This window comes from Cyprinodon tularosa, unplaced genomic scaffold (genome assembly GCF_016077235.1).
Source record: "Cyprinodon tularosa strain WSP-4 unplaced genomic scaffold, ASM1607723v1 ctg103, whole genome shotgun sequence".
In the NCBI taxonomy this organism is placed as follows: Eukaryota; Metazoa; Chordata; class Actinopteri; order Cyprinodontiformes; family Cyprinodontidae; genus Cyprinodon; species Cyprinodon tularosa.
This window is the reverse complement of record NW_024037816.1, coordinates 561,647-579,247: the sequence shown is the minus strand read 5'-3', so window position 1 is coordinate 579,247 and position 17,601 is coordinate 561,647. Positions and strand designations below refer to the sequence as shown.

The following is a 17,601-nucleotide window of genomic DNA, read 5'->3' as shown; positions in this document are numbered from 1 at the left end:
ATGTCTTTGGATTTTTATGTTCAATTTCTCAATTCTCTTGCTGTCCCTCAATAAAACTTAAATTGCATTTAAAGTAATTTCTTTCACCCAACACCTACCTTTAAACCGTACATACAGTGGGGGAAACAACAGAACTTCGGACATATCCAAAGTGTATACAATAAAGAAGAGTATTTATTAAAGTATCCATTAACATCCGACTTCATCTAAATGTCGCTGAATGCATTGAGCATAAACCTGATTTTTGTATCCCATTACTCTTTTCTGGCTTTCTTCTGAAGCATGTCAACGACTGACAAACTCTTTCTCTTCTCACCTATGATTAAAAACAAGAAGTAACTATCAGTAAGCAGGGTTAACGTAACTGTGAGCTAATCTGGATGAGAACTACATTACTACAGAACTACATTACCTTGTTTTTTGATAGGTGACTCACTGCTAGCCGTAGACCTCCTAGCATAGGCCTCCTTCATCCTCTGAACGTTTTTCTTGCTGACTTGTTCGTGCTGCACAATGGGATGGGGGTAGTCTTTGCCCACAATGCATCCTGCAGCTTGCTGGACACTGCGGGGAGCTTTCCAAGGCTCATAAATGTACTGAGGTGGAAACTTCTTCAGAAGGGGAAGATACTTCCTGTATAAACATCAGGTAAATAGTTAAGTAATTTAAATTTCCCTGTTATTTAAGTATAATGAGGAAAAAAATCTTACTTAATGTAATCTCCATTTTTATCCGTCTTTTTACCAAAAGCGATGGGGGAATAAACTCTAAAAAACTGGTGAAAAAAGGCACTTGCAGACAGCCACTGCCAGTTTCCTGCATTCAGAGCCCAATCACCATCCAGCAGGAGCTCCTCAAAAACCTTAGGCAGAGGAAGCATGTTTTATTAGTAACAAATGTCCTGCAAATGGGAGCTCTCTTGCAGAGAGACAAAATTATGGAAAGCTTCCATGTTACAGCTTACAAGCTGTTTCTTTTTTTCCAGTTTTTTTCAATGGATAAAAAAAAAAAGGTTTGTACATATAAGCTAAGATACGTACCTTCTGTCCTTCTTCCCAGCTGATCCACAGGTCTCCCCTTGTCAGGAAACAGGCAACAGCATGTCGGGCCAGGTGGTGAATCCAGCCCTCCTGCCTCAGTTGAGTCATAATTGCATCAATGAAGGGGAATCCAGTCCTGGCCTTGAGAGAATAAGAAAATGATTAAAAGTTAATGGGAAGAGAAGCACAAATAATCTCTAGTTAGAAATGAGCAGCTTTCAATCAAACTACCTCTCTCCATGCTGCTAGATAGTCTTGGTTTGTGTCCCAATCGACTTGTGTGCACACCGTGTTGCCCTTCATCTTGTTAAAATTAGGAATTCCCAGACTGCAGGTGTAGAAAAACTCTCTCCATAGAAGCTGACCATGAAGAGACACTGGAGGATCTGAATGCTTTTTCTACATGCAAGTTAAACCAACGAGTTAGACTTACTAATTGAACAGTTTTATTTCAAATGGAATATTTTTTTTTAATTTAGACTGCAGTGATGTGAAACTTACCCCCCGATACACCTCAGTGAGCCTCCACCAGAATGTTCTCGCTGAAAGACACCCGAAGGTGACGTATGGACTCAGGACCGTGGTGCTGGGATTCAGGGAGTTTGGAGAGGTCTGCGGCTTTTCAAAGCTGCACACCCATCCCTGAATTAAACACATTAAAACACATATAACCCCTCAATGGCACAACAATTATACATTTTTGCCATGTTACAACCACAATAAGCCTTTTTTTTCAGTAAAAAAATAAATAAATCTGCAAAATATTATCAAAAGGAAATTATTTAGATTTTTTAGAAGATTAACATCTTCCTGTTCTGTTAGAATACATTTTAATTGATTTAGTGTTTTGTGAGCGTGCATCCTGAGCCTCTTTTTTAACCCTACAGATGAATTGAATCCATCCCTTCCAATGCACAGTTATACAGGTCAGTATCAGTGTTAATCAAGTGGGAGACCTGTACCGTTTTTTTCATGTGTTCATCTAGTCTCCTCAGAGCTTCCTGTTCTCCTCCTGGAAACAGCTCCTCTCCAAGAGACGTTGAGTCCAGACCAAACTCCTCTAGTGTCGGAATCCCATATTTCTTCTCATCTTTCTCTGAGCATGGGGTCTTAACGTCTTCAGTAGATAACAGAAAGACGACGTCAGACTTTGACACTCAGGACATTATATTAATTCAGTAAGAAAATGTTTAAACTAAACTTGGCTGGATCCATTTGCAACATACCTTTCATATCATCCAAGGTTGGAGCAGGGATTGGTTTCTCGGGTGGACCAAGTTTTGCAACTATTGCTTGCAGGCGTTTGTATGTAAGAGGAGGTTTCCCATCATTTTCTTCAATTATCCTATAGAGAAACAACAACCAACAAAAGATATAAAATAATTATGCAGGAAAATAGAGGAAAAGCGGCTCATTAAAACAATTTCGAGGTATTTAGAATGAAACTAACCTCTCTATATTGTAGAGAGTATGAGAGATTTTGTAGATGACATCAATTCCCGTTTCTTTAGCCAGACTGGTCACTTTCTCATCACGGCTCAGACTGTACGGCTCTGTGTCATACTCATATGTCAGCTTTGTTACCTTCCACTTGCTGAACAACTTTGGGAACACTTCCTCTGGTTTCCCCCTCAGAACAAACAGTCTTAACAAATCCAACCACAGTAAGTTAACTACTGTAGAAAATACCAGTTTTAGATAATTTTTTAAGTTGTGTCCATGTTTCTACCTGGAGTTGAGCTTCCTCAGGCTGGAGTCCAGGTCTTTGAGTGCTCCAATGAGAAACCTCCAGCGGCTGATGCCCACCTCACTGCTGTGAAGATTTGGGTCCATGATAAACACAGGATACAGCTCCTTACAGTCTTTCAGGGCAGCAATAAGTGCTGGGTTGTCATGTAACCTGAGTCCCTTACGGAACCAATGGATGCACACGTGAGCCATTGCTGGTAGCCTGTAAATGCATTATTTCAAAAAGGAGAGAAACAAATCTGTTAAAATCTCACCATAAAAACAAAGTTGTTCAGTAAAACATTCAGTTCATCAAACATTTGCTGATAAATCTATAATGCATTGTAGAAAAGCCTTTAAATTCATGTTTTTTCTATCATAACTCACTGAATCAGATGCACCTTATAAAAAGCATCTTGCAACTAAGGATGCACAAAGACAGGACGCACCAGTTTATTCCCATCGACGTTTCAAAGGAAAATACAAGTTAAATAAATATACATCCAACATAGAGTTTTACTTAACTTACCTGCACCACTGTCTATATCCACCGATATGATGCAGCTTTGTGTAATGAACAAATCTCCGTTTTGTAACCTGCACGTTGGACGTGTTACAAAACGGGTAACTGCTACGTATAGAGTGAAATTGGCCAATCAGAAGAAAACAGGAAATGGAAAATACGTCCGCTCCGTGGCACTTCGCTGATCCTACCTCCAGGTGGCGATATTATACTAAAGCCCAAACTGTGACAGCATTTTCAATAACTGTTTTTACGTACTTTAGTTATATAATAGACATTCATTACGCATTCATGTTCATGAGCAATACAAACAAAAAGTACATAGCAAACTGACACACAACAGCAGTGAAAACTGTGAGGCACACAAATAAGTTCAAATTTGTATCACTAGGTCTCCGAGAGCCCATCGTAGCTCGCCGTGATCGTATAGTGGTTAGTACTCTGCGTTGTGGCCGCAGCAACCCCGGTTCGAATCCGGGTCACGGCATTGCGAAACAATGTCACGGCAGATGGGCTCACTTTTTGTATTTTATTCTTTTGATACCGACAAAACAAATTTGTTTTTTTTTAGTACTCGTATAATAAATACATACACAGTTGTCTCACAATAATTCAGAGCACAATAATTCAGAGGGCACGATTTGACTCATATGCACTTCACATGGACATTACAATCTAAATTGCTATATCGTGCAGTTTAAACGTAAGTAGGAGACAATTCAGGTCCACGTTTTTGTAAAACCTCAATATTGCAAGTTTCTAATTTCTTCTCTAGGCTGATATATTTTTTTCTTTCTTTTTTTTATTTGAGGGGGGGTTCCACGTTCACTGGTTTTTACCCCCAAGTTATCACCAGGGGGAGACATAGGTCATGCAAACGGAAAATTTGCCTATTTCCAATGTGGGATTGTTTTCTGTAAAGTGCAAAATTCAAAATGTGTTATTCAGTCAAATAAATAAAAACCAAAGACAAGGCAAGATTAGAAATTTCAGACTATCCAGATGCAATTAATTACGTGAGGGTAATATTGATATGCTTAAAAAAATATCATAATTTAGACCACTTAAGGTTTTTAAAAGAACATTTTATCAGTTTATGATTAATACAGATAACCAGTAAAAGACCGATGGAAATGTCATTGAAAAATATGGACTGCTCCAACAGGGCAAGGGGAATTCTTTACTCCAATTGGAGGAGTTGTTTTGGTAGTTTCCTCAACAATTACCATCAGGACTGTTAGAAGAACAAACTTAACCAAAACATTAAGCTATTTTCATTTATTTTCACATGTAACATTCTATCATGTAAAATTCTGTGCAAGTATGTGGACCCTATCATAACATGCCATATTTTGAAGTTGCATATATTCATTAACATTAAATAGCTGAAATTATCTATCAGATTAATTTTTTTAATCTGGCTTTAAAATTTTCTCCTATGAAATATTTTTTGGTCAGTCTTAAATGTCTACCTACCTGAATTTAATCAGTATGGTGGCATATATTACTGTTCCAGTAACCTTCAGCTTTCTAGCTTTCAGCTTTCTTTTTAGAGTTTTTTATAATTTTATTTACTATTTCATATATGTTTCATGTTGCACGATTGTACCATAAAAAATTCCTAGTTGTGAACTCCTTCACTAACAATGGCAATAAACCCGATTCTGATTCTGATTCTAGTAATCAATTGAAGTTACTAAAATGACTGGTACTTGGAACCATTTATTACTTTGTGCATCTTAGTTAAATCTGAACAGAAGTAAAACCCAAGCACAGAGTTTTGTTATTTCAGCCTTTGTAATGTGTTCTTTCTCTAATGAGTTTGTGCGAAATTTACAAAAAAAGTTTCTCTCTCTCAACATTATGCTGAATTCATGTGGTCTAGTAAAGATGAACCTTTCCACTTGTAAATTGGAAATTACCAGCAATTTATGCTCAAGTGCTGTTGTTGTGGGAGAGAGAAGAAACATGGTGGATACACAGTTTACCCAGACCTGCTGCTTGGGGAAATTACAGACTTCCTAGTTCATGTGCTACAGGAGAATGAGGAATTCCAGAACTACACTGAGAAACCTTATGAATCACTTGCACAGAGCTGGGACCAAAGTAAAAAAGGCTACCACCAGTACCACAGTACATTAAGAAGGACTCAAATCTTGAAGTTATAGGCGTGTCCCCCTGCTTAAGCCAGTTCATGTCCTGGCCTGTTTGAAGTTTGCCTGAAGGCATACTGATGACCCACCTCAGGATTGGGAGATATGATCTGTTAGATGTAACCGAAATTGAACTTTTTGACACAAACTCAATTCACTGTGTTGGTAGGAAGAAGAATACTGAGTTAGAACACCATAGCTTTAGGGTGACAGTGGCGTTGGATGTAGGAGTTTGCCCTGAAATCAAAGGGTTGACGGTTCAAGCCCTGACTCTGACTTTCAGTGTTGTTGTGTCCTTGGGCAAGACACTTCACCTGCATTGTCTACTGATGGTGGTCAGAGGGCCTGGTGGCGCCAGTGTATGGCAGCCCCGCTTCTGTCAGTGAGCACCAGGGCAACTGTGGCTACAATGTAGCTTGCCACCATCAGTGTGAATGGGTGAATGAATGTAGTGTAAAGTGCTTTGATCAAGTCTCCTAACTTGAATAAAGGTGCTATATAAGTACATGCCATTTACCACCTACTGTAAAGCATGGTAGTAGAAACAACATGCATTGGGGCTGTTTTTCTACAAAGGTGGCAGGAAAACTGCTCCATGTTGAGGGACGACTGAACAGGTGCCATAGATGGTGAGATTTTAAGCCCAAAGTGTCAGGGGCAGTCCTGATTAGATTGATGTCACTTTTTCTACCTTGTCTTTTCACTTCCTGTTTTATTTTGGTACTCATTTCCTCTCTCATTTTAGGCAGCTTCTATTCCTGAGTTCCTGCCACAGCCTAATGCAATTCACCTGGTGTATGTGATCCTCTTTTGTTTGTTAGAGCATTTAGTTCCCACCCTTGCAGCTTCCCTTTGCAAGTTCGTCTTTGTCTTTTGAGCTTAGCGTTCCAGCCTTTTTGCCTGTTAGATTTAGCTTTCTAGTGTTTTGACCCCTGCTTGGATTTGGACCTGTCTTTGCCTCCGTTTTTTTATACTTCTGTTTCTCCTGCATTTTTTGGTGGTCAACCCTGGACTGAATTAAAGGAACTTTGAGTTTTAATCCACTGTGTCAGGTCTTGCATTTGAGTCCTTTATTTTTTGAGCCTTGTGACACAAAGCTCATTCCATTGGTGAGAGCAATGACGATAAAATGTATGTGTGGGTCTTCCATCATCACAATGATCCCAACTAAACCATGTGGTTAATGAAGGAGAGCGCTTAAAAAGCATTTCAAGATCCAGTCAACAGAGCTTGACCCCATGACCCCACAGTGTATGCAAACCTGGTCAGGAAACATTTGTCCTCTGTCATTGCAAACAAAGGTTACAATATATAGTTTTGAGTGCAACTTTGGTTAATTACCAAATACTACCATAATAGACACATTCTTTCCTACATTGTGATTTCCTGTTGTATTTTTCTAATTTTGTCTCTGACAGTTGTAGTGTGTCGTGATGAAAATGACAGATTGCTCTCAACTTTCTAAGAAGTTGCAAAGCCAGCAGCTGACTAAATGTATTTTTGCCCCAATGTACCCTCACACTGATAGGTGAATGCAGATTGAGAACAAATATATTTCTATTATCTTGTATAATATAGATCAGTAGTTGGCACCTGAACAATGGCGTAATGACCCAACAATAGGCCCGTAAACAACATTAAATGGGTGGGCCTCATATGAAGTACAGCACCTCTCATGTCATTTCATCATTCTTCATCTTCGCTAGACATGGATATACTTTAGTGTATTCTGCTGTAAAATGAGTCTTATTGAGGTACCTTCAGCTTCACAGCCCCCCTCCTCACAAATGCTCTCTCCATTCATCTCCTGGTCAATCTTCAATCACTGTAGCAGCAACGTCCATCATTCCCTCTTCGGTTCTTTGAAAGAACATGTTTATTTTGGGAAGTTTTTTTTCTGTTCTTCCAGCAGCTCTTCTTTGCTTTTTCTTTTCTGAAATCCGCTTAAGTACCTCTTCTTGGTATCCATGGTCGCTAACACATTGTGTGTAATGGTTATGGTTTTAATCTACGCCCTGGATTACCCATAATTCCAAGTTGTAGTGTAAAAAATAAAATACTCAAATACATCCTTCTTTTAAGATCTTTATTGCTGTTTGAAACATATTATAAGAGTGCATTTTTGACAAACAGTCTAATGAACTATACACAGTTATTAACATACTAATTAAAAGTGGTGTTTTGTTTAAACGCTCTCCATTATGTTGAAATCTGCCATATGTTGGGGTATAAAAACAGTACAGTCATATACTGGAATATCAGATGGAGTTCAGATACATTTTTCGCACCATTACATGTGCAAAGAGACATCTAATTGTGTAGGTAGCCTACCAGGTGTCAGTGATGGGGCCCCTAAGAGGTCGGGGGCCCCTAAGCAACTGCAGTCTCTGCTTACCGATAGTTACGCCCATGGGCGTAGGTTTGCATAGGGACCATAGGGACATGTCCCTAACAAAATTTTGAACCGACCTAATTGTCCCGACCAATAATTGGATGTGAGCAACATGTTTATAATTTCCAGCAGTAGTTGTTGCAGCAGTGGCTTCTTTTCCTCTCGCAGCTCCTCTGCCTGGTCTCTCCTGTCCCTTTCATGTAGCAGCGCATGGAACTGTGCTGCGCTGTTTAACTCCACTCTCATTAGTTGTTCTGCCTTAAGTTCCGCCTTCTCTCTCTCTGATTGGCTGTTTTCTAGTCCGCGTGTGCTTGGAGCACAACATTGAAAATGTATTCACATTAGAATGCAGCGGTTACTACAATTAATATTAGGCTACAAAACTAGTCCCAATAAAAAAAAAAATAATATCATGTTCAGTAAAGAACAAAAACCTTTTTTTTTCTTTTATAAAACGAAATATTCTGAGTCAGCCAGGAGTTCTGAAGACTGCTGGCAAAAATGGGCAAATAAAGGCTGTAAGCCATCAACATTTCTGATTCTTAGCCACAGCTAAGATTGATTAATTGAATTGAATTGATTAATAATCAATTAATATGATTAATTTTTTTCAGCCCCAGATGAAATACATGAAATGGGCGACACAGAGTAACTACAGCCCAGATGTTCAACTTTTATAGTGAAGTTAATATTTTAATGATTGTATTATTTTGCTTGATACAGAGAGAGAATGGTAGGTACAAATATAACAGTGGGGTTTAACTCTGCACAATTCTATATCTTCAGAAGAAAATACTGTATTTACCTTCTCTCTTAGTCGTTCAAATCAAACCGTTTTCAAAGTGGAAAACAGTCCTAATTCCACATTGATCAGAGCCAGTGATACTTCAAACATTGATAAACAGCATATAATGAGTGTAGAGCTTATAACATTTTTATTAGTGGAGCAAAATGTTGCTTTTTTCTTTTAACAATGAATTCCTCTTATCAGTAGGCCTACGGATGCTCACATCGAGCATAAAAAAGGGCATGCATATTGCATAGCACCAATGACACCAGACCAATAGTGTCCCTACCAAAGTTCAAATCAAACCTACGCCCTTGGTTACGCCATTGCCCCCATGAAAACTAAAAGTCTCCCTATAATAACAGTAAACATTTGAAACATTTTTGTGTTGGGATCAATGTATTCCTTAAAAGTTTGCCTTGTTAGAAGTGGAGGCCCTGCATGGTATTATGCTGGACTAAGTGTCTGCCGTCACGACGTACAGCAGCCTATCGGAATTTCGCCTCCTGTCGTTATGTCTGTGAAGGCACCATCCCAGCTTCAGCTCAGCTGGCTGACAGGCTCCTCATTCAGCAGCCAGCAGCACTGAGAGTAGGACAGAACCCGGATCTGGGAGCGCAACAGCATCACCGCCCTCCATAGAGCGCTGGGACCAGCTGCAGCATCTCTGCTCTCCTGTCCTGTCTGAGTCAGAACGCGGTCCTGATGGAGACACTGACACACTGATGATTAAACGATGCACCAGTCACTCCCGCCGACCAGGTGTTGGAGCAAGGAGGGGGAGCGCCGTTAACCTGACACAAAGTCGCCCCTTATCTATGTGCAGTGCGCGCTTCTCCGTGGTCCCGTTTGCAGACGACTGAGAAGATGCTGAGCCGCCTGATGAGCAGCAGCGTCAGGAGTCTGGACAGGGAATGCAACTGCACGGTGAGGCTGCTGGACGACTCGGAGTACACCTGCACGATCCAGGTCAGTGGGGACCAACGATGGTTCCTTCGCCTCTCATCATGCTGTGGACCGTTTTGGGGGGGTTGACAGGTGAAAGCTCGTTTCCCGTTCATGTTTTTCTCTGCTTGTTGTAAACACGGGAAAGAAGGGAGCATCTTTACATGCAGGCAGCTTCATGACGGATGTGGCTGTATTTTTGTGCTCTGATGTCTCCAAGGACACATGGGCTGCGGAAGCATATTTCTTAAGGGAATTACCTGTGAGGACATGTCATTATCATGACCGCATGCTCTGCTTGAGCTGCGTAGAAATTATAAAGGATTTCTCAGACTGCACTGCACACCAACAGGGAGCATGATAAAAATTAGAAAATCCAACCCTGCATAATCCATGGTATTTGAAGCTATATGCTTGCGTTTTGTTTTAAAATCTACATAATCTTTATTTATGCCTCTGCTCATATAATGATATCAACATTTTAGTGAAATATTTTTGCCTAAACCGCTCTTCAAGTTTTCTTTTTGGTTCTTAAATGAATAGATAACAATCAAGTTTAGTTTTTACCTGTCTCACCTAATAGATGTTGGAGTTTATTTGTTGGCCTGTTTTATGTTCTAACTAGGTTTGATTTGTTGTTTGTTTTTCAACATTCTGCTTATCAATGTCACTTTACAGGGTTTTTTTTCTGCTTTAGTAAAGCCTTTAATGTCTTAACACCTCTTTCAGGGAGTTATAGTTTACCTAAAAGCCAATATTGACATTAGAAAAGATAAGAGATGACTTAGACCACTTCTTTAAGAGTCCTGAAGCTTAAGAGCAAAAGACTAGGAAATCATAATTAATGCATATTCATTCCTTTATACAACAAGTGGCTCTCTGTGTGTTTGATGTGACTGTATCACTGCTGCAACTGTGTTTGATTTTCATTTCTCAAAGGGATCCCAGTGCTTCTAAATCAAAGATGACAACACATAAAGGCCATCAACAGTTGATTATTTCTAAGAAATGACGGCAAGGGCAAAGTTTTTTTTTCTTCTCATGTTTAATGCAATACTTCCGTTTGGTAGTCTAAAAATAAGTGACTCATGAAAATATCGTATCCTTATCTACCTGCCCTTTTTCTTCTTTTAAAAAGTTAACAAGTGGATAAGAAGTGGTGATTAATATGAATGTTTGTAATTGTTTTTTTAATTAGGATTCAATTAAACTTTTTGGCGACATCTGTTTTTGTGAATGTAATCAACACGGAATGATTAGTCATGTTTTGTAGTAGATATTCTTATTCAAAACTTGTAAATACTTATTTTTATTATCAACAGTTAAATTTAAATGTCAAATATTTTTCCTTATATTAAAAATAATAAACAGTGATTATTATTGTTTATAATAATTATACTTTAGCCAAAGTATTGCACCAACAGGAAGTACAAAAGAAGATTCATAACCTAATGTCATTAATGGCTAATACGGAGCCAATAAGGAATTACATCTCAGAATCTCTAATATATGTATTTTGTATCCAAGATTATGTCAGATTAATGATTAAACTAGTGTAAACCTTTTTCATGCTTCTCTATCAACATGTCAGGAGGAGAGCTAAATAACTTCCTCTAACACTTCAAAATAATGTCCAAAAAATGTGTCAAGCTGGTGGAAGATCGAGCATTTCATGTGTTCTTATGGTCACTAGAGCTGCGTAATTAGTTGTATTTAGAATATGATCGAAATTTATCAAAGCACAATTTTCAAATTGCAGGGATACTGATTTTGGTCACATTAACCAGTGTTAGCAGCTTTCAACCCAGGGCAAGGAAAGCAGAATCACAAGAAATATAGAAGCACTAATCTATAAATAGATTTTAAAATTTTAAGAGAAGGTAAGGTTAGAGAAGGTAAAGGTAAACTAGTTCCATTATTGTTTCTTACTGGAAAATAAATAGTTTAGCAGATGAGCTCTAAGCTGCTTTTCATGCTAACATACTTTTAGTCACTGTAAAAGCTGATCTATGCCTAAGATGGAAACAGGACTACGTACTGAAAAATAGGCCCAACTCTATCATCTATAATTGAAGATGTTGATGCCAGCATATATATATATATATGAATGTATGTAAATCTGTTTACATATTAGAAGAAGAAATTAATCAACAGCATAACTTTAAGCAAACAAGATTGTTATAATAAATCTATGTCTTACTGAGTAAAGACTAAAAACTGTTTTACTGTTTTTATCATCTCAATCCACCAACATCAATATAAAACTTTTCTCAGACCAAGAAATTCCTTTTACCTGGAAAGACAGGTGTAAAACGAATCAAGGGGCTTTAATCGCAATGCTTTCAATGGAAAAGAGGCTTTTGGATTGGTATTTGGCGAGAATGGCAAGGTTATCTAAATTTTATACCCTAATCACATTGAATGCAATTTCAGGATCACAGTATGGAAAAAAACATAAAAAATACAGTTCTGCACTCGGCTTACTACACATTCAACACTATAGCATACATAATCAGCTCACATATAAAGCAGGCTGTTACTGATTTTTTGGAAAGGTGTTAATACCCAGTGGAAGGAGTTCCACAGCTCTCACACATGTGGGTTTACTTCAAATCTGTGCCATCAACACAATGATTACTCTGATACTGCTACTAGGATCCAAAACTAACATTATTTAATCTAACACTAAAGTGTGATAACTATGCTGATAAAAATCACATGCCAGTCGCTTAAAAAAAGGAGAAATTTGGTTTGGACTACTTTTGATTAATCCAGCTAAAGATTATCAGGACACTTTCAGCCCTAAAGGGCAGATTAGACTTCTGCAACCGCAAACATCAAATGTCACTTGGGTCTGGTCTTGAACCAGTTTTGCTGGTATGCTTCTGCACCATGGGTCTGGAATTTCTAGGGACACATGGCAGTTTCCCGCCAAAGCAAAAGCGGGAGCCTATTCGAGAACTCACGAGAACTTCGGCGGATGGTCACGAGGACTTTGGTGGCGCCGGTGGTACTATTTATCTTCCAAAACATCAATGGCACGTCTGCAAGATATCACAGTTATGGAGATTGATCTACAGCTGCTAGACATTAAAGGGGAACAGGTTCTGTTAATAGAGTTGGCAAAAAGACAGATTAACCTTTCATCGTAGTTGTCCATTGTAGTTGGTTTTAAAAAATGGCGCTCCCGGCACCGAATCTGCTTTTTGTCTGTGCACTTCCACTTGAGGTCTGCGTGGATTTGGACCGTGTGACGTGTAGTCAGGATTTTTTTTAGGTGAGCGATGACAGTTGCAGAACCTCTGCGCGGGGGGTGTGGTCAAATTGCATTCCTAGGAGGTAAATTGATAATTTATAATCAAGGAGTAACAGTGTCAAAACACTGTAAAAATGTCTTTTGCATAAAAATTAGTTTGGGAAATAGCATGAGATCTGTTTGCTAATTACCTTTGTGGTCACATATAGACCTTGATAGATACTTGTTTTACCTTCACAGTAACCCAGTCACCCCATGTGAGTCATAGTGTGTGAGGGACGGAGCCGGCCAAGCATGAGGACACAGTGGTGATTTTTAAGAAAATTGGTTTTATTTCCCTAAAGTAACAGGAATCCAAACAATAATGACAGGGCTCTTAAAAGAGGTCAAATGAAGAGACTAACTTTAGCCAAAAAAAATGCCTTAAACTAACTGCACTATCAAAAACAAAACTGACCTGACACACAGCTAACAAAGGGGACTTAAATACTGGCGGATCAGACCAGACTGATACACTGAGCAAGAGGTAGGGAGAACATCTACACAGATTTAACAAAAATAAAATCTGAGTAACTCACAAAAGCAAAAGAACAAAAAGATTATGCAGCAAATCAAAATGTGAACCCCATAGTCTTACCCCATAGTGGAACTCCAGATGGTATCACCCAATCAGTCAATGAGTGCCAGCCAGAGTTCTTTGCATTCTCCCAGTTGAAGGTACACTCCACGTCACCAGAAAAGGAAGCACAAGCAATATTAAGCATTTAACAAAAACATACAAAAGTTAACACAATGTGCAAACTACAATTGGAACTTATGTTTTCTAATATTGTCAAAATAAAAAATAAACAAACCAATATATTTAACCTTTCGTGTTTTACAACTTAAAAGGAAAAAATGGTTACCAACTATCATACCAACTTTATTTATGAAGCACTTTATGCACCGGACAGGACCAAAGTGCTGTATACAGTCATAAAATACATACAGGGGCGACAGTGGCGTTGGATGTAGGAGTTTGCCCTGAAATCGAAGGATTGAGGGTTCAAGCCCCGACTCCGACTTTCAGTGACGTTGTGTCCTTGGGCAAGACACTTCACCTGCATTGTCTACTGATGGTGGTCAGAGGGCCTGGTGGTGCCAGTGTACGGCAGCCCCGCTTCTGTCAGTGAGCCCCAGGGCAGCTGTGGCTACAATGTAGCTTGCCACCATCAGTCTGTGAGTGTGTCCGTGAATGGGTGAATGAATGTACTGTAGTGTAAAGCGCTTTGGTCAAGTCTCCTGTCTTGAATAAAGGCGCTATATAAGTACATGCCATTTACCATTTACAATATCAGTATACAAAGAGAATAAAACAAAGTAAAACCTCTCAAATTGTGCCAAAATCCAAGGAAGAAAGATGAGTCTTAAGAAGGGACTTAAAAACAGCAAGAGAAGAGGCCTGTCTTATGCTCAGAGGCAGATCATTCCACAGCTTACAGTAGGAGCTGCCACAGAAAAAGCACGGTCCTCCCTGAGCTTGCATTTTGTCTTTGGGACTCTCAGGAGCAACTGATCAGCTGACCTGAGGGAACGGGAGGGTGAGTAAGAATGCAGCAGCTCAGACAGATAAGAAGGGGAAAGGCCATTAAGAGTTTTAAAAACAAATAACATAATTTTAAAATCAATCCTAAAATGTACTGGCAGCCAGTGAAGGAACAGTGGAAATGTGGTCGAATTTTCATGTATCTTTTAAAAGACGTGCAGCAGCATTTTGAACCCTCTGAAGTTGGGAAATATACAAGTCGCTGACCCCTGTATAAAGTGAGTTACAGTAATCCAGCCGTGTGGTCACAAATGCATGGATCACTGTTTCAAAATGTTGTTTTGTATTAATATTTTTTATTAGGAGTAAGAGAGACATTACAGACAAAATTTAAACTGTAAACAACATGGTATGCCATATCGAACATACATATATATGGATAGTAACGTAATGAAAGGCATACAATTTAGCTCCTGTGGGTTTTTTTTTTTTTTCCTTACAAAACTGAACAGAGTACAATGTATATATATAAAAAAAAGATTAATAAATAAAAAAAAAAAAAAAAAAATAAAGAAACAAAAAAAAAAAAAAAAATAAATAAATAAAAAATGGAGGGTGGGTGTGGGGTAGGGTGCATTACCTAATCTAATCTAGGAAAGGGGGACTGAAGAGAATGAAAGAATCTCATGATAGGGCCCCATAAGATATAGAATTTAGCAGGGTTGCCTTTCAATGAGTATCTTATCTTTTCCAATTTTAGAAAAGACATGGTGTCTTTAAGCCACTGGCCACTAGAAGGTGGAACTGTTAACTTCCAATGAAAAAGTAGACGCCGTCTTGCCAGTAAGGAAGTAAATGCTAGAATATCCAACTGGTTAGAAGTGAACTGTTTGTAGTCATCAGGAAGCCCAAATATAGCAACATGGGGAGAAGGTTTGATAACTACTGAGAGTATTTTTGACATTGTATCAAAGTAGGTTAGCCAATAACTGTGGAGTGATGGACAGGAAAAAAACATATGAGTTAAATTGCAGGAAGATGCATGACATTTGTCACAATTGTCAGAGACAGAGGGAAAGAATTTAGACAGACGAGTTTTAGAGAAATGAACCCTAAAGAGAACTTTAAATTGTATGAGAGAAAGTCTAGCACAGATTGAACTTGTGTGAATTTTCTTAAGAGCATTATTCCACCAGTCCTCACCCAAATTTAGACCCAGTTCAATCTCCCAAGCCGCTTTGACCCCGGTAATGGGCGAAGAATCAAAAGATAAAATTTCATGGTAGACTTTAGATATATATGAACTCTGAAGAGGATCCCAGCTCAGAAACATCTCCCAGTGCAAGTTCAGCGGCCTGGAAGGAAAACTGGGAAATAAAGCTTTAGCGCATATTAATACAAAATGTTGTTTTGATAGAATGGGTTTTACTTTGGCTAGCTGCCTTAAGTGGAAAAAGCTGGAATTTATAACGGCTTTGATGTGTGCTTCCATTTTAAGACCAGCATCCATCTTAACCCCTAAATTAGTAATAACAGAATCAGCAGTGGATCTGCCAAAGATCATTACCTCTGTCTTATCTTCATTGAGTTTCAAAAAATGTACGGCCACCCAGGCCTTCACATCTTCAAGACATAAAAACAGAGACTGAAGTGAGGTGGAGTTTACATTCTTTAGCGGTAAGTATATCTGTGTGTCATCTGCATAGCAGTGAAATGCAATCCCATGTTTTCTAAAAATAGAGCCGAGAGGAAGAAGGTAAAGTAAGAAAAGGAGCGGGCCTAGAACTGAGCCCTGTGGGACACCACACGACAGTGGAGCAGAGGGGGACCTATGGCCATCAAGACAGACACAAAAAGTACGTTCAGCCAAATATGATCTAAACCAATCTAGAGCTATTTGACCGATGCCCGCCCACTGTTCCAGACGGGAAAGTAAAATGACATGATCAACTGTATCAAAAGCAGATGATAAATCCAACAGCACCAAAACAACAACGTCACCTGAATCAGTTGCTAAAAGTATATCATTAAAAACTTTTAAAAGGGCTGACTCTGTGCTATGAAATGGTTTAAAACCGGACTGAAAGACCTGTGATATATTATGTTCATTAAGATAAGCCATTAGCTTATTACAAAATACCTTCTCAAGAATTTTTGAAAAAAAAGGCAATTTAGAGATAGGTCGATAATTTTCCAGAACAGTAGGATCCAAAACTGGTTTCTTAAGCAGAGGCTGCAGAACTGCATGTTTCAGAGCTTTAGGAACAAGGACAAGCTACTATTTACAAGGGCAAGGACAGAAGGACCTATAGTAGAGAAAACTTCTTTAAATAATTGGGACGAAATAAGTGGTTGTGTGTGGGGTTACTAACCATGTGAGCATCACATAGTGACTGCCTGTAAATATGTGATGGTCCTGCTGTTTTTCAAATTAAAGCACACATCAGGGACAGAATGATTCATTTCATCATATAGTTTCCAGTTGTTGTTCCATTTTCCATCATGAGTAATTATGAAATATGCTATTATTTGACACTATGTGGCTCTCTCATTGAGGCTTAAAGGAAAAATAAATAAGATAATCCGCTTAATCAATTGTTTATATTTACTGTAAGGCTGTAAGTCAAGCTAACACTGGTGATCTATTATTACCTTCCGTCCAAAGTTGTACTTATTAAACACAATAACACTGAGTGTATATTGAAAACGAGAGTGTGTGGTTTCTGTGTTTTCCTGAAAACCTCAGAGATCTGGCCCAGAAAATTGGTCCCCGAGAGCCTCATGGGCGGGTAAACTCTACGTAAAGCTTAATTAGCCCTTTTCACTTTTACACTGAAATCGCATCATTTTTGAGGGATTCTTGTTATTACCTTGTTAAAGAAAAAATTGTAGGCAGCAAAGAAGTGGACGGGTGATAAATTGCATTTTTATAAGAAATGTGGCACCATATCTTCTTCACCTTGCAAATTAGCATGCCCAATGTATCAAACCTAACCCAATTCTCTTATCAACATATATGCAATCAAAAAGCTTCATCCTACCAGCCACTGATGGCAATGTTGCTGATTACGCCCTATGATGCCTGAAACAAGGAGAATCTTATGTTAATTGATCTTTCAAGTTCTTTCATCTTGGCTTTTCCCTTAAGGACGTTCACAGACACACACACAGCAAACTAGAAAACTCCAGCCCAGTACTGATGCACAGAGATGGTTTTGCAGGAGAAATTTATACAGGTGATTACCTGGTGTA

The 17,601-nt window shown here is 38.8% G+C and overlaps 2 protein-coding genes and 1 non-coding gene across 3 annotated transcripts in view; 2 read left to right on the top strand and 1 right to left on the bottom strand.

The window, feature by feature from the left end:
• Positions 1–247: 247 nt before the first annotated feature.
• cry5 (cryptochrome circadian regulator 5) lies at positions 248–3,449 on the bottom strand. Its single transcript, XM_038280826.1, has 11 exons — positions 3,298–3,449; positions 2,770–2,991; positions 2,491–2,685; positions 2,267–2,385; positions 2,003–2,157; positions 1,542–1,682; positions 1,272–1,439; positions 1,041–1,181; positions 711–862; positions 413–633; positions 248–316 (listed from the first exon to the last, which is right to left on the bottom strand). Exons 2-11 carry the CDS (start codon positions 2,979–2,981, stop codon positions 255–257), a joined length of 1,566 nt encoding a protein of 521 aa, XP_038136754.1. The 5' UTR covers positions 2,982–2,991; positions 3,298–3,449; the 3' UTR covers positions 248–254.
• Positions 3,450–3,706: 257 nt separating this feature from the next.
• Positions 3,707–3,778, top strand: trnah-gug. The gene has a single exon. It is a non-coding gene; the product is annotated as a tRNA-His (tRNA).
• Positions 3,779–9,162: 5,384 nt separating this feature from the next.
• Positions 9,163–17,601, top strand: part of LOC119780695 (FERM domain-containing protein 5-like) — a 103,835-nt gene continuing 95,396 nt past the window's right edge. Inside the window, exon 1 of the mRNA XM_038280813.1 lies at positions 9,163–9,592. Within this exon, the coding sequence (XP_038136741.1) occupies positions 9,491–9,592 (102 nt within the window). The 5' untranslated portion in view covers positions 9,163–9,490. The remainder of the gene's footprint in view (positions 9,593–17,601) is intronic.

Coding starts and splice junctions, on each gene's coding strand:
- cry5 (XM_038280826.1), bottom strand. CDS start 2,981: ATGGCTCACGTGTGCATCCATTGGTTCCGTAAGGGACTCAGGTTACAT. Junction 2,386..2,490: donor ACTCTCTACAATATAGAGAG/GTTAGTTTCATT, acceptor GTTTCTCTATAG/GATAATTGAAGAAAATGATG. Junction 1,683..2,002: donor ATGAACACATGAAAAAAACG/GTACAGGTCTCC, acceptor TGTTTAATTCAG/GGATGGGTGTGCAGCTTTGA.